We start from the raw sequence: 19482 nt of genomic DNA, 5'->3' as shown, positions 1-19482 counted from the left end.
GCTGAGTGGCTTATGACAGACGTCTGAGTTTGTTCAAGCGTATCGATCCTATGGCCGAGGCGTTGAAGGTCTTGCTTGATTTCAGATATGTCTTTAGCAATGGGGGCTAGGGAGGAGGTTAGTAAGCGGGTAAGAAATGCCCTGGAGCTTGGTTTGTTATTTTCTAAATATTCACCGCCATCATCACTTGCCTGTTCTGAGTCTGTTGCATGGGAGTCTTTTGGTGGTATTGTTTTGGGTGTTGCCACAGTGTCTTGTTTAGTCAGGAATTTCTCCATTTCAGAGTTGATAGATACTGTAGTTATCTCTTGTTCTATTCCAGGTGTTTTATGGCCAATTTTCACCATATTGATCTCCTGAAAGATAGGAGCGTGACTGAGGTCACCCTTTGGACTGGTGGGAGGATTACATTATATTTTAGCCGCTAGGGTTTAAGGAGAGAGGGCTTTTTATCAGTTTCTCCTTTGTATGTAGTAGGGGTCAGATGAGGAGAGTGAGGTAGAAGACAGCTTTGTGGAATCCAGCTCGAAAAATTGGAGCAATGCTCCGTGTTGGGGGTTCAGATGTGAGAGTCTATAATAGACCTGCCGTGTATACGTGTGCAGGTGGGTGTCCTTAGCTGAATTGTTGCCAGAATCTATATGGCTATGGGATCTGTGGGGTTGCTTAGTTTCCAGCCTTGTGGTCTGGCTGGGAGTCTCTCCCTCAACTCTTATTATATGTGATAGCCCCAGAGGTGTCTCTTCAAGGGGTCCGAGCCACGCCCTTTACCAACTGTTATCATGTGTCACAAATTTAAAATGGCTTTAGGGTGACACAATTGTATTTGATCTACCTAAATATAATTTTGTGTCTGAAAATTCTATTATTTGTCACAAAATGTCATTTCTTCACAGCACTGTAGTATTTGCCATTTCCGGTAAGCCATATTGAGCACTGCGAATCCTACAATGCTGTAAAGAAGTATCACTTGCGAATTCTTCAGTGTGTTCACAAAGACTGGATCAAATGTTAAACTATGTGTGCGCGCGCAGACGGGTGGACACATGGAACGCGTCATGTGAAGCACTTTAGGAAATGATGACCTGAACAGGTAATTCTAGCCAAGAATGATATATCACATAACCCCTTTCCCACTGGAAAAACCTGAGCTGTATTCAATATGGCGGATTTACAAATGGTGGCCAAAAACGATTCCACCACCCAATAATGCAGCCTCCCTCCCAATTGATACTTTCACACACTTTCTACAAATGACACCAGTTACCGCGTCCAGACTTGTCCTCACCCTGTATTTCCGTCAGACGTAATACTATTCAAATTCTCGGACACAGTAATACATTCTGTCAATACAGCGCCATATTTCTGCCACGTTATAGTTCTGTCGCACATAATGCTATACTCTGACATAGAATACCAGGCTGTCAGACATTCTGTCAATGCAGCGCTGTATTCCTGTCACACAATGTGATTCTGTGACATAAAGCACACTGCAGAATTTTAGGATACAAAATACTATTTTGCGCCCCACACTTTTTTTTTTTATAGGACTCGTTTTATAGGCTGAGTTCATATCACCGTTTAGCTTTCCGTTCTTCTGAGAACAAAATAAAAAAATGGTCTTGTAAAAAAAAACTTACCTTGTTGCATCAGTTAGGGCTCATGCACCCGACCGTGGTCTGCAAAACATGAATCCGCAAAAAATACGGATGACATCTGTGTACATTCCGTATTTTGCATTCTATGTGCAGTCCTATAATTGTCCATAATGGGCACAATAATAGGACATGTTCTATTTTTTTTTTTGCGGAGCGGACATATGGAAACGGAATGCACATGGAGTAACTTCCTTTTTCTTTGCAGACCCATTAAAATGAATGGTTCCGCATACGGTCTGCAAAAAAAAACCGGACACAGAACAAAAATACGTTCGTATGTATGAGCCCTTATGCGTAGGATCTTATTATTATTATTTTTTACAGGATCCTGTAAAAAAAGGATCCTGTTGTATCAGTTGGCATCCGTTTTTAGCCATTTCCGTCTGAGATCCGTTTTTTAGACGGAAATGCAGGACTTTTTTTCCCCCCGTCTATGCTGTCTGCAAAAATTAGGATCCGTTTTTTTTTTTGTTTTTTTTTTAGGACAATTCAGGATGTCCAGAAAAAAACTGATGTCATTCCGCATTTTTGTGAACCCATAGACTTCAATGGGGCCACATCCTGATTTTCACTGACAAGTATAGGACGTTTTATTTGTTTTTCTGAGCCGTTGAACAGAAGAAAAGGCCCCATAGAAGTGAATAGGTCCGCATCTATTCCGCCAAAAAAACAGATAAGCATATTTACGGACAGCATCTGAATGAGCCCTTAAAACGGATCTCAGATGAGAATGGCTCAAATGGATGCTAACTGATGCAAAAGGGTAAATATATTTTTTTTTTTTTACAGGTGCCTGTTTTTTTTGTTTTTTTTCTCTCTTCTTCTGACGGATCAGAAGAACGGAAAGCTAAATGGTGATGTGAATTTTGCCTTACAAGCACCGCTTCCATTTTCCTAGTTACATTTATGGAAATACAATATGTTGTTTTTTTTAACCATATTAGCTATATAACCGTCACCCGCTCCATGAAGCAACCATCTGGTGACATACATTTTTAAGGCTCTGTAGCGTGCATAGAAAAGTGTGATAATTCTCCACCTCATATTCAAGAAACGTGGCCGGAAAGTTTTTCCTTCTGCGTCAAACATTCCCAAAAGGCTTTGAAAGGATAACTACAATCACACGAGGTGTTTCGGGTTGTTTCCTTGTGTGCACTGTCCTTGGAGGGCACTAGAGCAGAAGTAAGGCTACTTTCACATCAGCGTTTTCAATTCCGCTACTGAGATCCGTCATAGGATCTCAATAGCGGAGGAAAACGCTTCAGTTTTGTCCCTATTCATTGTCAATGGGGAAATAAACTGAACTGAACGAAACAAAGTGCAAAATGCATTCCGCTGCGTTGGGTTTCTCTCCCATCGCGGACAGAATAACGCTGCAAGCAGCGTTTTTCTGTCCGCGATGTTGTGCGGAGCAAGACGGATCCGTCCTGAGACACAATGTAAGTCAATGGGGACGGATCTGTTTTCTCTGACATAATAGAAAACGGATCCGTCCCCCATTGACTTTCAATGGTGTTCATGATGGATCCGTCATGGCTATAGAAGACATAATACAACCGGATCCGTTCATGACTGATGCATGCGGTTGTGTTATTGTAATGGAAGCGTTTTTGCAGATCCATGACGGATCCGCAAAAAACTTTAGTGTGAAAGTAGCCTAAGGGCCCTTGCACACAACCGTATGTCCCGGAGCGGCATTGATCGTGCGCACGGGAGCGCACAGCATCATAGATTACAATGATGCTGTGCACATCGGGCCGCCCACGGGTCTATTGTCTCGCACTCTTAAAGGGGTTGTCCGGGTTCAGAGCTGAACCTGGATATACCTACATTTTCACCCCGGCAGCCCCCCTGACAGGAGCAGCGGAGCAGTTCATGCTCCGATGCTCTTCTTTGCCCTGCGCTAAATCGCGCAGGCCTTTTTTGGAGATCCGGTGACGTACCGGGGCTCTCCATCGGCTGCTAGGAAGCCCGGTGACGTCACCGGCACTGATGGGCGAGATTTAGCGCTGCCCTAGCCAGTAAAACGGCTAGGGCAGCGCTAAAGCCCGCCCATCAGAGCCGGTGACGTCACCGAGCACACTGCCGGCAGTGTGTTATTGAAAACAAAAGAGACCTTGCCCTGCGAGATTTAGCGCATGGCAAGGGAGCGCATCAGAGCATGAGATGCTCCGATGCTACTAGCCTCAGGGGGGCTGCCTGGGTGAAAATAAGGGTATGTCCGGGTTCAGCTCTGAACCCGGACAACCCCTTTAAGATCGTATGAGTACGGGACAATAGCCCCACGGGCGGCCGGACGTCCACAGCATCATTGTAATCTATGATGCTGCGCGCTCCCTTGTGCTCGATCAATGCCGCTTCGGGACATATGGCCCGCTCACGGACCGTATGTCTCGGAGGGCATACAGTCAAGTGCAAGGGCCCTGAGGCTGTGGTGATATCAGGACACTGTGAAGGAAACTCCCGCAATTAGTATGCATCTTGAACTTGTCTTGATCAACTACAAATCTGTAGGGGAATCCAGCTGCAGATGTTAAATTCTCCTATAGCACCTCCGCAGGAGAACGGCAGCATTGCAGGCTGACCATCCATATCAACAGGATGTCAGTGTGATGCGTGAATACTTTGCCCGTTATTCCCTCTTGGATAGGCCAACCTGAATGAGCGCTTGGAGAAAGGAAAGGGAGCTGCTGGTTGGCAGATATCTCATGTCTATGGCTAGTCTTGGGAATCTCCACCGATCAGCCGACTGAATAGACAGCAACCCTCCAGCGAGTGCTGTGCTCCCTTCATTCTTTACCAGGCACAGAGCCATACATTTGGTAGTGACTATGCCTCATTGGAGCTGCGATACCCGCCACAGCCACTACCAAATGTATGGCGCTGTGCCTGAAGAGGGGGTGCAGCACTCATTGTAGTGCCGAGGCCCCTCTAATCAGCTGAGTAGTTGGACTAGCACTGATCTGATGCTGATGACCTATGCTAAGGATAGGACAGCCCTGTTTTCAAGATATCTGCTAGCTTTTAATGAATCAAAAGATTCTTGTTTGCATCCACAGGCTGAACACCTGTCCTGATCATGTTCAATGAATACAACTGCAGAGCTCGTTACAGTGTGTCAGGGCTCTCTCATGTAATGGAGTCAATCAGACACATGCACCTGGCTGGAAGCAAGAATGATTCATTCACGGCAAGCAGAGATCTTGACAATAGCTTTATTTGAAGCACCGGAACGGTGAGTGGTTTGGACATAATTTATAGTCCTTGACGATAACATGAAATCGAAAGGGTAGAGCTGCTGTCTAGTAATTAAGTGTCCGCAAAATGTTATCGCTTCACCTAAGCCGATCTCCGCAAACCACAGGGAAAATCACCATCTTGGGGCACCAGAGAAAGAGAGAGAGTGCTTATAAATAACTGAGGTTTGTGGTTTTTCTTTGTCATACACATGGACCAGGCCTGGAAGATCAGTATCATCTACATGAATAAGGCTACTTTCACATTAGCGTTTTCAATTCCGCTATTGAGATCCGTAATAGGATCTCAATAGCGGAGGAAAACGCTTCCGTTTTGTCCCTATTCATTGTCAATGGGGACAAAACTGAACGAAACGGAATGCACTAAAATGCATTCCGTTCTGTTTGGTTGCGCTCCCATCGCGGACAAAAATACGCTGCAATCAGCATTTTTCTGTCCGCGATGTGGTGCGGAGCAAAATGGATCCATCCTGACACACAATGTTAATCAATGGGGACGGCTCTGTTTTCTCTGACACAAAAGAAAACGGATCCGTCCCCCATTGACTTTCAATGGTGTTCCTGACGGATCCGTCATGGCTATAGAAGACATAATACAACCGGATCCGTTCATGACCGATGCATGCGTTTGTATTATTGTAACGGAAGCGTTTTTTGCAGATCCATGACAGATCGGCAAAAAAACGCTAATGTGAAAGTAGCCTAATAAATGACAGTTGTTTCAATGGCAATAGAATTAAAAAGAAGCCTGTCAGCAGTTCTAACCGTGCAAAACTGCTGATAGGGCCACCATCAAAAACCAAATATCTGCTCAGAGTAGTTGTCAGCCACTTCTCCACTCGGGAGCTAGTCCAGTATTTTCTACACAGCAGGGGGCGACAGTGAGAAACCTGACTGGGATGGTGGGCACAATTACCTCAACATGCCCTAATAGGACATGAGAGAGGAGGTTGTACCCTTATTATGGAAGGGACTCGTATTTTATTGGGCTGGACTGAAGGTTGAAGGACAAAAAAACTAACAAAATACAACATTTAGCATATTTGGCATCGCAGCAATTCTCTACTGAGTTCATGCAGTGATGCAATAATGGTGCCCAAGGGTCCAGCAGAAATCGTATTGTACTATTTGGAGGTGACTTTGGAGCCAATCACTTGCCATAAATAATCAGTTAGATCTTATTGATGATATGTCCTGTGTGTACAATGGACATATGTCCTCTATAAATGGAGGGTGGCCCTCAAAATCATTTGCCATTGTGGGCCCATGTCTGAAACTGTCTGAAGGACATTTTCAATCTGGGGCTAACTACTGTATAAAAATATGTTGTAGCATATCATTGTAAGTGCTCTAGTAGAGTATAAGCTCTTATGAACAGGGACCTCTCTCCTGTACAGTGTAGGCTCTTGTGGGCAATAACCTCTCTCCTGTAGAGTGTAAGCTGTTATGGACAAGGTCCTCTCTCCTGTGGAGTGTAAGCTGTTATGGACAAGGTCCTCTCTCCTGTAGAGTGTAAGCTGTTATGGACAAGGTCCTCTCTCCTACAGATAGTAAGCTCCTATGGGCATAGACCTTTCCTCTAGAGCGTAAGCTCTAATGGGCAGGGTCCTCTCTTCTGTAGAGTGTAAGCTGTTATGAACGGGGACCTCTCCTCCTGTAGAGTGTAAGCTCTTATGAACAGGGTCCTCTCTCCTGTACAGTGTAAGCTCTTGTGGGCAATAACCTCTCTCCTGTAGAGAGTAAGCTCCTATGGGCATAGACCTTTCCTGTAGAGTGTAAGCTCTAATGGGCAGGGTCCACTCTCCTGTAGAGTGTAAGCTCTTATGGGCAGGGACCTCCCACCTGTAGAGTGTAAGCTGTTATGAACGGGGACCTCTCCTCCTGTAGAGTGTAAGCTCTTATGGGCAGGGACCTCTAACCTGTAGAGTGTAAGCTCTTATGGGCAGGGACCTCCCACCTGTAGAGTGTAAGCTCTTATGAACAGGGACTTCTTCTCCTGTAGAGTGTAAGCTCTTATGGGCATAGCAATTAATTTATTTTTATGTTACTTAATGTCATGCCCTGTGGAATATGTATGCGCTAAATGAATAAAAATAAAAATAAAATACAAAAAAAAACTAAACTACTGAACTGCTATGTGGGACAGTTTTCTGCTATAATTCTTGACTTGTGCCACTATTTAAAAGGGGTTGTCCGGGAATTAAGAAAATGAAAATACATAAATATTACTTCATTATAAATATATTATCAAATACCTTTCATTAGTTATAATGGCTCGTTTTATCTGGGGAGCAATCGTTAGGAAAAATAAAATGGCCGCCATCCTACTGGTCCACAAGTTAAAGAGCTGCGTCATCTTCCTCTGTTACTTGTCAGGGATTATGATTCTGAATACAGCTGATACGATCTTCAGATGAATCTCAGTAGGAATGGAGTTCATCAGGAGACATGGAGTACAGAGAGGAGGTGGGGGTAATGAGCAGCAGCACTTGTATGCAGTCTCCATCACCACAGTCTGTCCTGTCCGTCCTCTCTGTACTTCATGTCTCCTCCTACAGAGATACAGATGATGATTTTATCATCTGTATTCAGGATCATAATCCCTGACAGGCAGAGCAGAGAGGGGGATGAGGCAGCACTATGGCTCATTGTGGAGAAGTAACTTGTCCTGCTGTGTGATTAGGACAGGTTTTGTGTGTACTAATAGGGCGGCGGCCATTTTATTTCTTCTAATGTTTGCTCCCTAGACAAAATGACTCATTATAGCTAATGAAATGTATTTGGGAATATATTTATACTAAAGTAATGATTAAGTATTTATATTTTTTTAATTGTCGGAGAACTCCTTTAATGAAAAACAAAAACCTCCCCTCGCTGCAGTGAAGTAACAAGCTTTAATGATGCTGCTGCAATTTTACTGTGGAGAACATCATCAATATAACCTCAGTACAGTGAACTCCATGCTGAAGGTATCTCCAGGACACCAGAGAGTGGGACGGATGGAGCCTGGATGTACATATTAGTTTCCTTATAACATTAGATTATGAGACTAGGTATCTCGTTATCAGACACTTCTCTATATTGGCAGCATAATCCACCGCGGGGAAGCCTGTGGCGCTCCTGCTGGCACCTGCAAGGCCACCATATGTCATATCAGGTAAGGAGTTGTGTACATAAATGATGTATGCTGAGCATCTGAACTCAGATTACTGGCTGTATTATTAGTATCGCTACTGCTACAATATGACCATAGAGCAGGTCGGATTCGGGACCATTAATATTCATCTCGGCTTATTATATTAGGGTCACGTTGTATTTCACTTTATATTATAATACTTCTTTGACAGGCTTTCTGGCTGGAAGATTCAGTCGTGCTCTTGCCATTACTGGCGTACAGATGGTGACTGTGTATCAGCGTGGAAACCTGCCAGAAAGTCAAAGCCCCATCTTTATAGATCTGGAGGAAGTGCAACAGGCTCAGAATTAAGGAAAATGCTGACTGATGGGATGTATTCTTAGATTGTCCTAGGTCACGAAAGCATCTTCTAAAGGGTGCTTGCACAATATTAATCTGCATGCATTCTGAAATATGTGCTGTTTTATGCCCAGCCCTTACCCATCTTCTCCAGCAACATGTGGCGACAGCTCAAAGGTGTCCAGGGGACCCAGCGTAGCATTGGGGCCACCGCAAAACCCAGTCACCTGAAACACAAACCCCAGACCAGACACCTATACAGACCCCAGACCAGACAACCTAAACCAATACAAAGCCCACACCAGACCCTCTAAACAAATACCCCAGGCTAGATGCCTTGTAGAACTGCAGGCTCCAGACCAGACCCTCTAAACAAATACAGACCCCAGACAAGACCCCCTCCCATACTCTCTAAAGTAAGACACAGCCCAGACCAAACTCTGATACTCCACCTCGTAGGCACTGCCACAGAGAATGTCCTGAGGTGGGTGCAGCACCAGACCACGGTCTGTGGCAGTGCCCTGGCATAGAGGACTGCAGATATGAGGAGGGGATTGGGTATATTTTTAAAGAGGACATGGGGCACCCGGAGGATTTATCTACTTATCCAGAAAGTCTCTTTCTCCAGTTTAGTTGGCAAGTATGGCTAAAGAGCTTTACAGTATCGTGCCCGGCAACTCCCTGTATCTCAGCTTCCTGTGCCCCTGTGAGTCTAACATGGGGCAGTGGGATATTGAACTGATCCTATGCATTTTATTTGGTAAGTTATATGTGCTGTATAGAGACACTGCCATCGCCCAGTCTCCATGTTGCATGACTAGGTCTAATGTAAAATGCTCATCTACAGCACCTGCGGCTCATGGACCTTCCCAATTTTATGACCTGTGCCGCCGGCGCCCTATAATGCACAGGTTGTCCTCATGAATTGATGTTCTCCAACCTCCCACTTCGAAGCACCTGTGCCCTCTCTTTACAGTGTCTGACACTGGCGTTCAGACAAAAGCGAGAGACTCCTGGGCAGACGACATTACCTATTCATAAAATAAACATACGAGGCTGAGCAGATGTTTACGGCAAGCGATATATCCTGAACTTGGCCCACCGAGGTGCCTACCGCACGTCTGAGGAGCATGAGACAGGCAACCCGCCTTGAGGCATGCCACAGGATATCCAGCCTCTAGAGCGTATGGCAGCAAGGGGAGATGCCACCCAGTATTAATGTGACCCTGCCCCAACATATACTCTGCAAAAGCAACTTTTCTAAAATTCATTATTAAAGGGGTTATCCAATCCTATAAAAAGCCCCCCAATATGCAGGGCCCCCCACACTGAATATACTCCCCTGGCTCACTGCTCCGCTCCTGGTCCCCGCACTGCCGCTGCTGCTTCTCCCCATGCTTGGATGAAAACATCCGATGTAGGGGGGGGAGCAGCCAATGGCAGGTGGGGATGGGGACGAGCCTCCCTAGCGTCACCCGCAATGCTAGGGAGGCTTGTCCCCGTCCCTGCCTGCCATTGCCTGCTTTCCCCCGACACCTGATGTTTTCATCTGAGCACAGAGAGAAGCAGCAGCGGCGGTGCGGGGACTAGGAGCGGCGCGGGATAAGTATATTCAGTGTGGGGGGCCTGACATATTGGGGGGCCTTTTATAGGATTGGATAACCCCTTTAAATGATTTTAGGACTCTCATCTGGAAAGCTTCCCAATAATAATAATAAGTGAAATAATAATTGCAAAGAGTAATATATTATTTCTGTCAGAAGAACTTGGTTATTCCAAAGTGTAATACCATACAAGACCACAAGGTGGTGGGTGACTGAGGGAAATTGTTCCTTGATACAGTATCTCCAGAACACAAAATGACAGTTAAACAGCTTTACTCTGGAACAAGTCCAAATTATGTTTTCAGATTCATTAACTTTAGTACTAAATCTCGCAGTCATAAATCTGCAGACTGGCTGGACTCATTTCTCTAGTTCTGGTACAGAGGTAGGTGCAGTGTGTTTTCTCGGCTGATTTGGAATATTAGGATGTGCTCGTACTGGTCGTCTGGTATCCACAATTGCCAGGATGGTAGAACATTTGTCTATATTAATACACTGTATGGTATAGGGTAGTATTACATAATATGGCTATGTGTGACTTCTATATACAGTACAGACCAAAAGTTTGGACACACCTTTTCTTTATTTTCATGACTATGAAAATTGTAGATTCACACTGAAGGCATCAAAACTATGAATTAACACATGTGGAATTATATACATAACATACAAGTGTGAAACAACTGAAAATATGTCATATTCTAGGTTCTTCAAAGTAGCCACCTTTTGCTTTGATTACTGCTTTGCACACTCTTGGCATTCTCTTGATGAGCTTCAAGAGGTAGTCCCCTGAAATGGTTTTCACTTCACAGGTGTGCCCTGTCAGGTTTAAGTGGGATTTCTTGCCTTATAAATGGGGTTGGGACCATCAGTTGCATTGAGGAGAAGTCAGGTGGATACACAGCTGATAGTCCTCCTGAATAGACTGTTAGAATTTGTATTATGGCAAGAAAAAAGCAGCTAAGTAAAGAAAAATGAGTGGCCATCATTACTTTAAGAAATGAAGGTCAGTCAGTCAGCCCGAAAAAATTGGGAAAACTTTGAAAGTAAGGGCTATTTGACCATGAAGGAGAGTGATGGGGTGCTGCGCCAGATGACCTGGCCTCCACAGTCACCGGACCTGAACCCAATCGAGATGGTTTGGGGTGAGCTGGATCGCAGAGTGAAGGCAAAAGGGCCAACAAGTGCTAAGCATCTCTGGGAACTCCTTCAAGACTGTTGGAAGACCATTTCAGGGGACTACCTCTTGAAGCTCATCAAGAGAATGCCAAGAGTGTGCAAAGCAGTAATCAAAGCAAAAGGTGGCTACTTTGAAGAACCTAGAATATGACATATTTTCAGTTGTTTCACACTTGTTTGTTATGTATATAATTCCACATGTGTTAATTCATAGTTTTGATGCCTTTATAGTCATGAAAATTAAGAAAACTCTTTGAATGAGAAGGTGTGTCCAAACTTTTGGTCTGTACTGTATGTGTGTTGTGATCTATACTAGGACTGATTTTGGTGGGACGATCCCACGACCAGAACCTCGCCCTACGGTGGTCCTTGTGGGAGAGTTCCCAGGGGGCGGGACATAAATGTTTAGATTTTAGTGACTAGGAACCTTGGAACTAAGTGGTACTTTGGAACCAAACCCGAGTTCGGGAAATGGTTTTCTACAGTACAAATTTATTTATGAAGTTATTGCGCGAAGTTTCACAAGACCTCGCGAAGCAAAAACTTTGTTTCATCGGAGCCAATACATTCTAATACTGTAGGGAGCTCCTGCTCCGTACAGTATTAGAACGAAGTTTTATGTGAATCGACTTCGAATGTTTCATCCAAAGTCGATTCACTCATCCCTAGCAAGAACTATTCAACCTGAAATATAAGCCGTTTTAGGCTACTTTCACACTGGCGTTTTGAATTCCGAATGCATTCTGAATGGCTAAGGATCCGTTCAGAATGCATCAGTTTGGCTCCGTTCAGCCTCCATTCCGCTCTGGATGCGGACACCAAAACGTTGCTTGCAGCGTTTTGGTGTCCGCCTGGCGATGCGGAGCCAAACGTCAATGGGGACGGATCCGTTTTCACTGACACAATATGGTGCAATTGAAAACTGATCTGTCCCCCATTGACTTTCAATGTAAGTCAGGACGGATCCATTTTGACTTAGACTTTTTTTTAAAGAATAATGCAAACGGATCCGTTCTGAACGGATACAAGCGTTTGCATTATAGGTGCGGATCCATCTGTGCAGGTACCAGACGGATCCGCACCCAACGCAGGTGTTAAAGTAGCCTTAAATAAAAAGTTACTTACAACTTTCACAGATATTATGTTCTTCTACTTTTTAAAGGGGTTTTTGACTTTGGACATTCCTTACTTGTCAATAAGCTGATCACAAAATGTTCTCCTGTCGGGAAGTTGTACTCTACTGCTGATATTGGCAGCTTTGCCCAACTTTACTCTTATGTATATAGACATCATCAGTGGTTAGTAATTTTGTCACAAGGATTTGAGTCCAGCCAGGAGAACACCTGAATGGAGCTTGTATAGAGCTTGAAGTCTAGCTTGGATATCTTGGACCCACCACCAAGTCTGAAATGTCAAGCAAGTAACCAGACAGACTTTATAGATCACAACCTTAGACAAGTCTAACTGAAAATTAATAAACTACTATTGAAATTACCTGTTGCTTCAACCATGCCTTCCAAGATGACCACGATCTCGAGATCTCCTTTTGGTAACTGAGCTTTTGAAATCTCCCAAAATGGGCTGTGCTGATTGATTTCATGGCTTATAATTAAAGGAGAAACCAAAAATAGTCGATCATCTCCAGTGTCATACCCAACATTTAGGTCCGTCTGGTTCAGTGGTATGAACTCCCCCTCCTTCGTCTGTTTGGATTTGATCAATTTCGCTCTTATTGATGCCTCTACAATATGCGAGTTCCTGAGATCTCCCACCCGGAACATCAGACACAGTTTTCCATCTCTCATGGATATAACAGCATTGGTTGAAAAGACCAAAGTCTCAGCCCTTTTTTTGGGTTGGGATATTTTAACAAACATGCAGCCAACCATAAAGGCATTGACAATTGAACCTAAAACAGACTGTACTAGTAGAAGTATGATACCTTCTGGACACTTGTCCGTAATGACCCTGTGTCCATAGCCAATCGTTGTCTCTGTCTCTATTGAGAATAAAAAAGCTGAAACAAATCCATTAAGATTATCCACACATGGATTCCAGTCTTTGTCTTGTAAATGGTCCAGATCTCCTCGAATGTATGCTATAAGCCACCATATCATTCCAAAAAACAGCCATGTTACTGTGTAAACCAAGACAAATATAAACAGGTTGAACCTCCATTTGAGATCCACCAGAGTGGTGAAGATATCAGTCAGATAGCGGTAGGTCTCTCTAACATTCCCATGGTGAACATTGCACTTGCCATCCTTGCGTACGTATCTCTGGATCTTCCGTTTTGTGCACTTTTGTTTGAGGTCCTCCCTGGCTTGTTTTGGGAGCTTTGGTTGCCGTATCGAGATGGGACTCTCCACGTCTTGCTCCATCAGGACTTATTTGAGGCTTGGAAGCTGACAACATGAAAAGGAAAAACAAAAATATTAAAATGCTAAAAAGATTGTTTTGTGAAAGTCAACAATTTGGGACGAAACGAAATATAGGTTAGTTATCCAATAACCTGAAAGCAGTGACCTAGTTTAGAAGACCCATTTTCATGTACCTTCTAAGGGAGTAATATAGGGGGATGCTCATTTCTTGACCTGAATGGAGAATGGTTACATAGAGAATCTATTACTCTGGAAGATGATACAGAAGATGCCATTGGTAGGAGACTAAGTGCTAGGACCCCCAAGAACCAGTGGGCTGTCTCAATAACATGTTAGATGATGTAGAAGATGCATATACCCTTTAGTGGTTATGAAAGAGATTGGACGGGTCCTTTTTATCCGGTCTTGTTATATTCCTCTGAGAACTGTGTCTTGTGATATTCCTAAAGGTCAGAAGTTCCTGTACATACCAGATCAAAGGAGATTTACTGTAAGATAAAGGCCTCAAAGCATAAACTATGGACACTTTTCTGGACTGGACCCAAGTCTTGACAAGCATCAGTGCTGGCACTAGGCAAACCTGGAAGGTTATCCAAGGATAAGGGTAGACAGGGGGCCTACAAGGCCCGGCCCTGGATTGATGGTGGGTAAAGGGTGGTTGATGTGTAAAGGTACAAATATGGGGAATCGGAGGCTTGATTGCTGCGTCTCCCTGCCAATCCAGCTTTCAGATGAGTCATGTCACATAGTATGGTTGCTAGGAATACACTTTTAGCAAACAAAGCCTTTTGTGTGTACTTTCTCTATACTGTTGAAACAATCCAAAGGGAAATATAAGATACGGGGTGAAAACAGTCATAACAGAGAAAAGGCCATCAGTATTATTTTAGTAAGAAAATGATCGCTAAAACAAATACAGTACACAAAAGTTGCAGCAGAAGGCGTCTACCACAACACATACATACTGTATATGATGCAAGCAAAAAAAAAATAATAACCCAGTGGAAATTGATTTAGATTAGTTTGACAGGACCATTCCCTTATAAACCCATGCTGACATGGCGTTATACACTTATTTTCATCGAGATACTCCAGAATAGCATCTCTTAGGAAACCTTCAAACTGTTTACCCACAACAGATGTTAGGCTTACCAGCCTATAGTTTTTAACCCCTTTTTGAACATTGCCACCACGTTTGCTAAGCATCAATCCTGTGGTACAATGTCATTACAAAGTCCTTAAATATCAGAAATAAGGGTCTGTCTGTTACATTAGGCTACTTTCACATTCGCCTTTGGTGCGGATCCGTCATGGATCTGCACAGACGGATCCGTTCAGATAATACAAACGTTTGCATCCGTTCAGAACAGATCAGTTTGTATTATCTTTAACATAGCCAAGACTAATCCGTCTTGAATACCATTGAAAGGCAATGGAGTACGGATCCGCTTTATATTGTGCCAGATTGTGTCATAGAAAACTGATCCGTCCCCGTTGACTTACATTGTGTGCCAGGACGGATTAGTTTGGCTCAGTTTCGTCAGACGGACACCAGAACGCAGCAAGCAGCGAAATGGAGACTGAACTGATGCAAACTGATGCATTCTGAGCGGATCCTTTTCCATTCAGAATGCATTAGGGCAAAACGTATCCGTTTTGGACCGCTTGTGAGAGCCCTGAACGGATCTCACAAACGGAAAGCCAAAATGCCAGTGTGAAAGTAGCCTAACTTAAGTTTCTTAGAATCTGGGGGTGTATGCCATCTGGATCCGGTGATTTGTCTATTTTAATCTTTTTACTGCACTTCTTCCTGGTTCAGACAGGCCATATTTATTGGGGAGTTTACTTTGACACTATGTATTTCATTTTCCTCAGTGAATACAGTGAAGATTTTTTTTTATTATAAATTTAGCTTTTTTCCTCATCACTCTCTACAGCTCCTCCCTTATCACTCGTTAAAGGGCAAACACATTCAAGTTTAACCTTTCTACCCTTTATATAATTGAAGAACATTTTTGTGTTAGTTTTGCTCTCTTTCGCAATGAGCTTTTCTGTCTCCAGCTTGACTGCCTTGGGCCAGATTGGATAGGGTCAGGACTGTGCAGGGAGACCACCTTAACTGGTAATACCTATCTGGACCTTTATTGCAGACTGATGGCAATTCATTCAAAAACTTCTGGTAGGAAAGGTAGGGAAATGACACAACATAGAGGTGTAAGAAAAGATGCTTATACAAAGCTATGGGATTCCAAATGTAAAAATAATTGTATAACAATCTTTATTAATTGCTAAATATAAAAAATAGATTATTCTAAAGAAAAACAGGCAAGATGGATATTGATACAGAGAACATTGCAAGGGGCGTTAGCCCCAATATAGCGATCCACGTCTACAAAATATACAATGGAAATAAATTGCACTACTGAGCATATTATTACCAAGGTGATGAGATAGAAAACTTTCAACAATCACCAATAGATCGTACAAGAACATCAATGTGGTCAGTGATTTAATAACAAAATTGCCCCATAGGCCCACAGGTATGTCGGTTAGGCACAATATTACTTTGGCAGTGTCGCTGAACAGGACACCACATACATGTAGATGTCTGAAATATCACAAATAATCACTACCGTGCAGACTACACTGGCATATAAGATAAGAACAGATGCTCCAGAATTATTATTACATGGGGAATGCAAGTAGTTCCTAGAATAGACATGTCAGGAGAGGGACAGCTCCTCTAGAACCCATGCATTTCTCTATCGCTAGCACTTTGTTCTAGTGACTAGTGCAGGTCAGATCAGTTGGACCTGCACTGATTGGACACTGGAGCCCATATCCCTCTTGTTTTTACGTCAATGATACTTTGGAAAGCAGAGTGGCTTCTACAAGTCCATACCAGCGGAGGGGTGGAAAATCAGCAATCTCAATGCGTTACATACTGTATACATGTAATATCATATAGAACAATTCACGGCAATGGATGCCAGTCTTCATTTACGTGTCTCTGCTTTACAAGGTTTATGGACTTGATTAAACATAAAATTGTGATGCTTTTCCTTCCACGCTCAAGGGCAGCGGCGATAAGAAATAGACATGTAACCGCAATGCCACTTTAAATTGGGTCACTTTAGAGACACGTATAACAGGTTTAATGGTTTAACGCAGGAAAGCACGATACATTTTTTATAAGCATTTAAAACAGTGAGCTGCTAGAGTTGGGTTTTTCCTCTGTCATGGCCGTCTGTCCACAGAATTGCAGGTAAATAGCATGATCTTAATGAGTCGTCATGAAGTACAAACAGTTCAGTAACTCAGCTCTGCTACATCTGTAACTTGATTTAGCAGATACTGCATTTTCTAAGATACCAACCTCTAATGGCAGCCATTATAGTGAAAAAAGAGGTTTTCTACCAGCTTTTCACAGGCCTCGAATCTATATTGTTTTACATTCGATTGCAGCTAAAATGTAGAGAATATGTTCACCAAAATATTTTACAGTTTACATATAGATATAGCTCACTTATGTAAATACATTGCATTGCCTGTCTTTTACTGATCCTGAGTTACATCCTATATTATACTCCAGAGCTGCAAGCACTATTCTGCTGGTGCAGTCACTGTGTACATACATTACATTACTTACCCTGTACTGATCCTGAGTTACATCCTGTATTATACTCCAGAGCTGCAAGCACTATTCTGCTGGTGCAGTCACTGTGTACATACATTACATTACTTATCCTGTACTGATCCTGAGTTACATCCTGTATTATACTCCAGAGCTGCACTCACTATTCTGCTGGTGGGAGTCACTGTGTACATACATTACATTACTCATCCTGTACTGATCCTGAGTTACATCCTGTATTATACTCCAGAGCTGCACTCACTATACTGCTGGTGGAGTCACTGTGTACATACATTACATTACTTATCCTGTACTGATCCTGAGTTACATCCTGTATTATACTCCAGAGCTGCACTCACTATTCTGCTGGTGCAGTCACTGTGTACATACATTACATTACTTATCCTGTACTGATCCTGAGTTACATCCTGTATTATACTCCAGAGCTGCACTCACTATTCTGCTGGTGCAGTCACTGTGTACATACATTACTTATCCTGTACTGATCCTGAGTTACATCCTGTATTCTACTCCAGGGCTGCAATCACTATTCTGCTGGTGCAGTCACTGTGTACATACATTACTTATCCTGTACTGATCCTGAGTTACATCCTCTATTATAATCCAGAGCTGCAATCACTATTTTGCAAGCTTAAGGGCTCTTTCACACCTGCGTTCTTGTCTTCCGGCATAGAGTTCCGTCGTCGGGGCTCTATGTCGGAAGAATCCTGATCAGTTTTATCCTAATGCATTCTGAATGGAGAGAAATCCGTTCTGGATGCATCAGGATGCCTTCAGTTCAGGACCGGAACGTTTTTTGGCCGGAGAAAATACCGCAGCATGCTGCGCTTTTTGCTCCGGCCAAAAATCCTGAACACTTGCCGCAAGGTCAGATCCGGAATTAATGCCCATTGAAAGGCATTGATCCGGACTTAAGCTAAACGTTGTTTCAGCGCATTACCGGATCCGACGTTTAGCTTTTTCTGAATGGTTACCATGGCTTCCAGGACGCTAAAGTCCTGTTTGCCATGGTAAAGTGTAGTGGGGAGCGGGGGAGCAGTATACTTACCCTCCGTGCGGCTCCCGGGGCGCTTCAGAGTGACGTCAGGGCGCCCCACGCGCATGGATGACGTGATCGCATGGATCACGTCATGCATGCGCATGGGGCGCTCTGACATCATTCTCGAGCGCCCCGAGAGCCGCACGAACGGTAAGTATACTGCTCCCCCGCTCCCCACTACTACTATGGCAACCAGGACTTTAGCGTCCTGGAAGCCATGGTAACCATTCAGAAAAAGCTATGGCATCCTGGCTGCCATAGTAACACTGAACGTATTTTGAAGACGGATCAGTCTTCAAATGCTTTCAGTTCACTTGCGGTGTTACGGATCCGGCGGGCACCTCCGGCAAATGGAGTACACGACGGATCCGGACAACGCAAGTGTGAAAGAGGCCTAAGAGGAGTCTCTTCATTGGTCCAATATGCACATTTTCCTTGTTCCAATATTGTAACAGATTATTATGCAATGTTGTGCTTTGTGCTGGATTATCAGAAGATTTAGATGCCGGATGGAAGATGTTCTGATAACACCTGTTACTGTAACAAACTAACAATGCCAGTTCAACTGCGATTTTGTATCGAATTAGAATCCCTTTTGGATTGGCTACAATGTGTATTCCCAGCAGCCGAATCCCTGGAATAAATGTAAAATGTTGTAGACTATAATGCAACAAGATGCAGCACATCAGGGCCAGAATAAGATCTCTAGAGGACCAAGTACGTGTAAACAGAGAGTAAAGTGGCTATACTATTATCCAAATAATAGTAACACACCACGTATAAATAATGCCAGTATACAGTGCCAGACAACTGAAACAGTTCATGCAAAATACTGCCATACGGTGAATGCATAACAAGTGATCAAATAACAGTGCTACATACGTAGAAACTGCAACACAGACTGTACGTAACAGTGCCTCTTGCACACGAATGTTGTGTGCCCGTGGCCGTATTGCGGCCCGCACACGGCAGGTCCGCAATACACGGGCACCGGCCCATGTGCACTCCGCATCACAGATGCGGATCCATTCACTTGAATTGGTCCGCAATCGCGGAGATGCGGAACGGAAGCACGGATCGGAACCCCACGGAACCACTACGGAGTGCTTCCGCAGTGTTTCTGTCCGTGCCTCCGCGCCGCAAAAAATCAGAACTTGTTCTATTTTTTTTGCGGTGCGGACAGATCACGGACCCATTCAAATTGAATGGGTCTCGATCCGTCCCAGCCGCCGCA

The 19482-nt window shown here is 43.7% G+C and overlaps 1 protein-coding gene across 1 annotated transcript in view; it reads right to left on the bottom strand.

The window, feature by feature from the left end:
• The window catches only part of KCNJ6 (potassium inwardly rectifying channel subfamily J member 6), a 28625-nt gene extending 15071 nt beyond the window's left edge, over positions 1-13554 (bottom strand). Inside the window, exon 1 of the mRNA XM_040421756.1 lies at positions 12669-13554. Coding sequence (XP_040277690.1) covers positions 12669-13554 — 886 coding nt within the window. The remainder of the gene's footprint in view (positions 1-12668) is intronic.
• Positions 13555-19482: the final 5928 nt, after the last annotated feature.

The sequence above is a fragment of the Bufo bufo genome, chromosome 3, assembly GCF_905171765.1.
Source record: "Bufo bufo chromosome 3, aBufBuf1.1, whole genome shotgun sequence".
NCBI lineage: Eukaryota > Metazoa > Chordata > Amphibia > Anura > Bufonidae > Bufo > Bufo bufo.
This window is presented reverse-complemented; position numbering and strand designations above follow the sequence as displayed.